Raw genomic sequence first — 8685 nt, 5'->3', positions numbered from 1 at the left:
ATATCGATGTATTATGGGGTTAATATCGGTGTATTATGGGGTTAATATCGGTGTATTAAGGGGTTAATATCGGTGTATTAAGGGGTTAATATCGGTAAATTAATATCGATGTATTATGGGGTTAATAGACTGACCTCAGACTGACCCAGCCTTATGTTTATTTAGTAATAAAACTGATTATTGTTTATGCTCATTCCCAGCAGGAGAACAGAGTGTAAATAAAACATTTATTTAAGTATTTTATGTAAAGGTTTTAAAATAAACTTTTTTTATAATGAATTGACGACATGATGATCACACAGACTGCAGATTTAATCATAAAGAACAGAATCAGGGCGAGGATCTGCGGGTCTGAGCGATCCAGGAGGTGAAGGCCGACACTCGAGCGTAAACACCTGGCTTCAGAGGGCGACCACAGCCAATCCCGAAGGACGTCACACCTGAGGACCAATAAGAGCTCAGTTACACACCTGAGGACCAATCAGAGCTCAGTAACACTGTGTGTGTGTGTGTGTGTGTGTGTGTGTGTGTGTGTGTGTGTGTGTGTGTGTGTGTGTGTGTGTGTGTGTGTGTGTGTGTGTGTGTGTGTGTGTGTGTGTGTGTGTGTGTGGCCTAGCACTACTATACTTGTGGGGACCTAAATCTGTTTACACAGTCACGTGTGGGGACTCGCCTCCCTTATGGGGACAACATGGAGGTCCCCATAAGGGGAATCACTAATTTTAGGGTGAAGACTTGGCAGGGTTAAGGGCAGGGCAGGGCAGGGCAGGGGCAGGGGCAGGGCAGGAGCAGGGCAATCAATCAATCAATCAATCAATCAATGTTTATTTATATATCCCAATATCACAAATGTTACATTTGTCTCAGTGGACTTCACAGTTTGTACAGAATATCAGTATGACAATACGACACCCTCTCTCCTTAGACCCTCACATCGTACAAGGAAACACTTCCAGAGAAAACCCACAGTTTAAAGGAAACATGGGAGAAACCTCAGGGAGAGCAACAGAGGAGGGATCCCTCTCCCAGGACGGACAGACGTGCAATAGATGCCGTGTGTAAATTGAAAAGATAATACATTTGCAACATAGGTAGACCAAATGTTTAGAAATACATGTGTGTATAATAAGAAAATGAATCCACAAGGATATCCATCCAGGACTTATGATCCGGGACCACAGCCACGACTCAAGATCCAGGACACAGGACCGCAGGATCATCCATGACTCCGAATCCCGGCGTATATAGACACCAAAAAGAAAGACATTTGGGGAAGCTGGGTTAATCGGAACATGAGAGTACACAGGTACAGACAGAGAGAAGGAAGAAGTAAGATGTCCCCCCACAAACTAAGCCTATATCAGCAAAACTAGGGGCTGAATCTAATCAGCCCTAACTATAAGCTTTATCAAAAAGGAAGGTGTTAAGCGCACTCTTAAAAACGGATAGGGTGTCTGCCGTCCGAACACAAACTGGAAGCTGATTCCACAAAAGTGGAGCTTGATAAGAAAAGGCTCTGGCTCCCATTGTACTTTTAGAGACTCTAGGAACAACCAACAACCCTGCATTCTTGGAACGCAATGCCCTAGTAGGACAGTAGGGTATAATGAGTTCTTTAAGGTAAGATGGCGCCTGCCCATTAAGGGCTTTGTAGGCCAGAAGAAGAATTTTAAATTCTATCCTGTGTTCTATAGGGAGCCAGTGTAAGGCAGCCAGAACAGGAGTAATGTGGTCCCTTTTCCTAACTCTGGTTAGTACACGAGCTGCAGCATTTTGAATCAGCTGAAGAGACTTGACTGACTTCTTGGTACACCCTGATAATAAGGAGTTACAATAATCCAGCCTTGAAGTAACAAATGCATGGACTAGTTTCTCTGCATCGTTTTGAGGCAAGATATGCCTGATTTTTGCAATGTCAGTGAGTATATCTTTAGATAGTTTGTTTCGTAGATTCTTCGGGCCAAGTACAATAACTTCAGTTTTGGTCGTGTTTAACATCATAAAGTTTAAGGTCATCCACGTTTTTAAGTCCTTGAGGCAGTCTTGAATTTTATTTCGATGATTAATTTCATCAGGCTTGATTGATAAATATAATTGAGTATCATCCGCATAACAATGAAAGTTTACAGAATGATTCCTTATAATATTGCCTAACGGAAGCATATATAGTGTGAACAAAATAGGTCCGAGCACTGAGCCCTGTGGCACTCCATGGCTAACTTTGGTTTGCATGGAAGATTAATCGTTGACACGTACAAACTGAGAGCGTTCAGATAGATAGGACCTAAATAATTCAGATTGCTAATCATCTGAATGATCATTTTCTTGATAAAGTAAAACATTTGAGGAGAAATATGAATCAAACTATAAATAGTAACTCCACATTTCTAATAAAGTATTTAATTATGGAAAATAAGAAGTGTACATTTAAAATAGAAAAAGTGACAATTACAGATGTTGAATGTCTACAAGGTAAATGAAATGATAAACCACCTGGAGTGGATCATTTAGTTTCTACATTTCTTAGATATGTTGCTAATTTTGTTGCAGAGCCTATCTGTCATATTATACATTTGAGTATTGATAAATGTATTTGCCCACAGGCATGGAAAATAGAAAAAATTATTCCACTTGCAAAAAATCCAGCTGGTCCATTTTCTGGTACAGATAGCCGTCCAATAAGTTTATTACCAGCGTTAGCAAAGATAATGGAGAGAATAATTTTCAATCAAAAACAAAAGTACTTTGAAGGTAACAAACTGAATACTTTGTATCAACATGCTTACAGACCTGGCCATTCCACATGCCCCGCTTTAACACAAATGACAGATGACTGGAAGGGCGAACTAGATAATAGGAAGTTAGTGGGTGCAGTACTACTCGATTTTAGTTCTGCTTTTGATGTCATTGACCATTCTTTGTTGTTACACAAGCTGGAACAATATGGTTTTAATTTTGAAACGCTGAGGTGGTTAGAAAGTTACCTGACAAATCAAAGTCAAACAGTTTTTTTTAATGGAAGTCTCTCAAAGATGAAAACAGTCACTTGTGAAGTACCTCAGGGTAGTTGTTTGGGACCACTTTTATTTTCTATTTTTACAAATGACCTACCATTAGTGTTAGAAAAAGCTACAATTGTAATGTATGCAGATGACTCAACAATATATTATGCAGCATCAACTACAAGAGAGTTGACAAATGTTATGAATAAAGATCTACTACTGATATCAGAGTGGGTCATAAATAATAAGTTGGTACTTAATGCGGGAAAAACAAAATCGTTATTAATAGGATCAAATCATCAGTTAACAGGTGAACCAAAATTGCAACTACATTTAAACCATATTGAAATTGAACAGGTCAAGGAGACTAAATTGCTAGGTAACCCTGGATCATAAATGATCTTGGTCTAAACAAATTGATAATGTTGTATGTAAAATGGGAAGGGGTGTGTCAGTTGTAAAAAGAATTATTTGCCTATGGATGTCAGTAGACAAGTTTTGGATGCTTTGGTTCTGTCGCAGCTTGATTATTGTTTGGTTATATGGTCTAGTGCTGCTGAAAAAGATTTAAACAAACTACAAGTAGCACAAAATAAGGCAGCACGATGTGCACTGCAGTGCTCCTACAGAACCAGAGGCACTGAAATGCTGGAGACATTGAAATGGTTAACTGTCAGACAGAGGTTAACTTATATTTGATTACATTTTGTCAGAAATATTACAGTGACTCACTCACCAGATATATTATCACAAAGGTTTATAGCGCAATATACACAACATAACTATCAAACACGACATACAATAGAAGGAAGGTTTGTATTACCCAAATCTAAATATGGGACAGAAAACAGTTCAGAGCCGTGATCAGCTGGAACTCTTTACCGGCTCACATCATTCAGGAACATTCTCAAGTACATTTCAAAAGGTTGCTAAAACATTATTTAAGTATTATAAAGTAAATTTGAACTGTGCCTGTGGCTATGTGTGCATATATTATGATGTAAACTTATTTGTATTTACTTTTGTTTGGCCTCAGGATGGTGATAATTGGATGACCATTTTAGTTTTCACTTCATTTCACTGTAAATTGCATGAAATGATGAGCTGTTCTGTTTTAATTTTGTTTTGTTTATTTTTGTTGTATGTATGTTTATGTATGTTTTGAGTTTGTGAGGACCCCAGGAAGAATAGCCAATGCTCATGCTAGTGCTAATGGGGATCCTAATAAAGACAAAGACAAAGACAAACCAGCCTAAAGCAGTTCCCTGTATGCCAACTAAGTGCTCTCGTCTTTGCAAAAGGATATCATGGTCAATAGTATCAAATGCAGCACTGAGATCGAGCAAGACAAGAATAGAGGGTAAGGGCAGGGTTAGGTCGTGGAAGAGCCTAGGGCTGAGCCCTGCGTGGTGCACTGGCTCTCGGTAAATAGGTGTTTAAAAAAACATTAAAAAACTCCATGAACACAGCCCTATTAAGACCTTATAAAACCCCTTTTAAAAGCATTATCTAAGCTCTGTGAGGACAAGACCGTTTTAAAAGACTGGTTAAAAAGTGCCGGATGGGTCAGGGTTAGGGTCAGGGCAGGGTTAGGGTCAGGGTTAGGGTCAGGGTCAGGGTAAGGTCAGGGTTAGGGTCAGGGTGAGGTCAGGGTTGGGAGGGTTACTTTGTAAATGTAATCAGTTACTGAATACTGAATACATGCTCTGAAAGTAATCAGAATACAGTTACAGTTACGTGTCTTAAAACAAATTCAGATTACTTTTAGCATACTTTTGGAATACTTTCTTTTTCCATAACAGATGGGTATGTTTTGGTGAACAGGAGACACTTGTTTTACTGTTTTAATTAAGCAATCATAGCGCCTCGGTCCTGCCGCAGTACTGTCGTACCAATAATGACGTTCAAGAACGGCCTCAAGTGTATGATTGCGATTCTATTACACAAACTATCATTGTAATCAACAATATCGTAAAATAATTTCATAATGTGGGCTAATTTGCTCCCAAACCTACGCTTTCTGCTTGAGTTAATCTCCGTCAGAAAGTAGTTCCTAGAAAGTAGTTCCCATGGTAACGATAGCCGATCAAACACTCCTGCTACCCCGCTTACAGTTATTGATATAATTATAGTAAATAATATATTATTAACCAATTTATTGAAAACAATTCTTGAATTATGCTATTTAAATATCTGAGTAATCACTGTGTGGGATTAGCGGAACAAATCAAATCAGGCTGTCCATGGTGCTGAAACATTTTGGGTTCAGAATGAAGGTGGATGTTCATTAAAAGTGCAATTCTTGAAACAGCTCTCCATGAACTCCATGCCAGACTTTTTTGCAGGTGGTGCTGTGGTGTTCACGGGTAGGACTAAGTTATAGGAAGAGCTTTCCTCCAGTGACCGTTTCATAGCGTGTCCCGGACCGGCAAAAATCGCGTTGCTCCACATCTTTCTGTTGTCTAGAGATGGAGCCCAGTAGCTGCGAAGCGATGACTCGTTTTTATGTCCGCTAACGGACATGATTTCTCTGGCCTCCAACCCTGCCTCCGCCAGCCGCTGTATGCTGTATGCTGTATGCTGTATGCTGTATGCTGTATGCTGTATGCTGTATGCTGTACGCTGTACGCTGTACGCTGTACGCTGTATGCTGTACGCTGTATGCTGTACGCTGTACGCTGTACGCTGTATGCTGTACGCTGTATGCTTTATGCTGTATGCTGTATGCTGTATGAGAGACAATGTATAACAGTGTAACGGCTGTGTGTCGCTAAACGTTGCTATGGAAACCACACGATGCAGGCTCATGGAAGTAGTTTCGGTAGGCTCGTGGCGTGTGTAGGCCACTGGATACTTTGTGATTAGGCACGTTCTATTTGATCGTTGTTTGATCGTGGAATCAAACACGCCTATTGACCAATCAGAGAGCTTGCTCAAACCTATGTGTTATAGAATGGCTTATCAAGAACTCAAACCCAACATCTTTGTGTCATTCTGGACAGCTCTCTCATCTGCACCACACATAAAAGACATCACCCGGACTGGATTCTTTGTACTGTCTTAAAACCTTTCCTTGGAATATGTTATGAATTGTAAAGTGTCCTTGGGTGCTTTGAAAGGCGCCCCTAAATAGAATGAATTATCCTTATTATTTATTATTATTATCTGAAACGATGTAATAACTTTTAAAACTGTTTCCAGTCACTTGCCCAGGGCCGTGGGAAGTAGGGGTGCTGAGGGTGCTGCAGCACCCCCTGGTGGAGGACAGGGGATCTGCACTTCCACAAGATATAATAAAAAAATAAACGAATTTTCCGCCTTGATGTAACAACATTCATAATTAAGTAAAGATAACACCCTTTTCACCCCGGTTACATTTTCCATTTGCCCTGTATGATGGGCGCTGTAAGTGATGAAAGTGGGGGATGTTGGCCTTAGCAGGCGCCCGCAGCTCACAGCCAAAGTGAGAGAGATAGAGAGAGGGGATACCGCGGTACCGGCGGGGATTGTTGTTAGCTTCTGCAGCGCTAACGGATATAAGAAGCTGTTTCTACAATAATGTGGAGGGAGAGCTCTGTCCTGTCAGACTGAGAGGCTCAGTGAGGTAAAGGACTCTGAGGGCTTAGATAGTTCACTTTAGTCGAAGTTATCTCAGTGAGTCTCAAACGTTTTGATCACAATTTATGGAAACAAATATTTCCAAGGCACTCCTTTATAATTATTAGGATAAATAAAAACAGGTTTGAAATCATTCCATGTATACTATAGGACAGTTAACCAAAAATATTGTTTAAAACTGGAGAGATTTTCTAAAATATACATAAATAAATAAATGTTAACTGGTAAAATAAGATATGAAGGAACAACAGAAATAAAATAAGTTACATGTATTAGTTATTGGCTATGGTAGGTTATTGGAAATGTTCACATACCTACTTATTTGATTAATAAAATGCAAACCGATCTTTTTCATATGGGTGTTTTTAGAGTAGTACCCTCTAGATCAGTCTCTAATTGGGCGCTCAAAGTGCACCAGATTGAAGCATTTTACTTTAAAATGATAAAACAAATCTTCCCGGGGGGGTACCCCCGGACCCCCCTAGAGGATGTGAATTCCACCCCCCCAATTAAAACATGTTATAATATATAATAAATTTGAAGCCTTGTTATATAAGCTGTCCACCATGTCAATATATTTCTCTTTTTGCAGTGTATTGGTCTTTTGTAGAGGTTTTTCATTGCCAGCTAAAATCTTGCCTATAGGGCAGCACATTGGTCAGAACCAGCCCTGGTGTCATCCCCACAGCACCCCCCATTTGAAACATGTTCCCACGGCTATGCTGACTTGCCCCATGCATTCAGCAGCAGCAGGCCATTCACTTTGATTTGATCACGTTATGAAATGTCATCATTTCGACAATAAATAAATGCTTCATAAACGTTATCTTGCACATTTTATCTAACCATCTCCGTTTCTAACTTTCAATATATTGTAAAAGAGCTCTCTCTCTCTCATCTGCGTGCGGGGGCGGGGCCTCACAGACACGCTGCATCTCTCTCTCGCTCACAGACATGCTGCAGCTCTGTGCAGTGTGCACACAGTCCTGCCTGTAATGAATATTGCATTTTGTGAGGAAACTTTTCCACCAAGTGTTCCAATAAGTAATCCAAAATGTATTCACTGGAGGTTTACGAAAGTAACTGTAATCAGATTACTCGTTTTTCAAATGTAACGCCAGCTGAATACAGTTAGCCTACTTGATTTTTGTATTCTGATTACGTATCGCCGTTACATTTATTCCGTTACAACCCAACCCTGGGTTAGGGTAAGGGTAAGGGTTAGGCACGTGTTAATGGAAAATGCATGTAAGTCGATGTAATGTCCCCTGAAGTGATGTATACATGGTGTGTGTGTGTGTGTGTGTGTGTGTGTGTGTGTGTGTGTGTGTGTGTGTGTGTGTGTGTGTGTGTGTGTTACTAACCAATCAGAGTCCAACGTTCGTCCCTGAGACACATCAGTGGACCTCCAGAATCTCCCTGAAAATGAGTACAGGTGAGTTTACAGGTACATTCTGCTGGGTGCAAAGCATTGTGGGTCAGCTCAATATCCTGGTACCTGGCAGGAGTCGACCCCCCCACCCCCAGCGCAAAGCATGCTGGGAGAGATGGTGTATTCAGGGATCAGCTGTTCACACTGGGGGGGGGGGACGAGGGGCAGCAGCGCCTCCTGCAGGACGTCCGGGAGAGAGCCTGGAATACAAATACAAATGATATATTTATACTGCGATCTGTATAAATATAATTCATTACATTTATTAGAGCGCTTTTCTGCTGAGCGATCAGCCATAACAGCTGATAGGTGATCAGGTGATCAGGTGATCAGCCATAACAGCTGATAGGTGATCAGGTGATCAGGTGATCAGCCATAACAGCTGATAGGTGATCAGGTGATCAGCCATAACAGCTGATAGGTGATCAGGTGATCAGCCATAACAGCTGATAGGTGATCAGGTGATAAGCCATAATAGCTGATAGGTGATCAGGTGATCAGGTGATCAGCCATAACAGCTGATAGGTGATCAGGTGATCAGGTGATCAGCCATAACAGCTCATAGGTGATCAGGTGATCAGCCATAACAGCTGATAGGTGACCAGGTGATAAGCCATAATAGCTCATAGGTGA

The 8685-nt window shown here is 40.7% G+C and overlaps 1 protein-coding gene across 3 annotated transcripts in view; it reads right to left on the bottom strand.

Annotated features, from left to right (window-relative positions):
- Positions 1–295: 295 nt before the first annotated feature.
- The window catches only part of tmprss15 (transmembrane serine protease 15), a 33741-nt gene continuing 25351 nt past the window's right edge, over positions 296–8685 (bottom strand). For all 3 annotated transcript variants that reach the window (XM_079696029.1, XM_079696028.1, XM_079696030.1), the window contains 3 exons: positions 8119–8252; positions 7985–8039; positions 296–440 (listed from right to left, as the gene is read on the bottom strand). In XM_079696029.1, coding sequence (XP_079552155.1) covers positions 331–440; positions 7985–8039; positions 8119–8252 — 299 coding nt within the window. In that variant the 3' untranslated portion in view covers positions 296–330. The remainder of the gene's footprint in view (positions 441–7984; positions 8040–8118; positions 8253–8685) is intronic.

The sequence above is a fragment of the Notothenia rossii genome, assembly GCF_949606895.1.
Source record: "Notothenia rossii genome assembly, contig: scaffold_179, whole genome shotgun sequence".
NCBI classification, from domain to species: domain Eukaryota; kingdom Metazoa; phylum Chordata; class Actinopteri; order Perciformes; family Nototheniidae; genus Notothenia; species Notothenia rossii.
The sequence above is the reverse complement of the archived record's forward strand: the minus strand, read 5'-3'. Positions and strand labels throughout refer to the sequence as shown.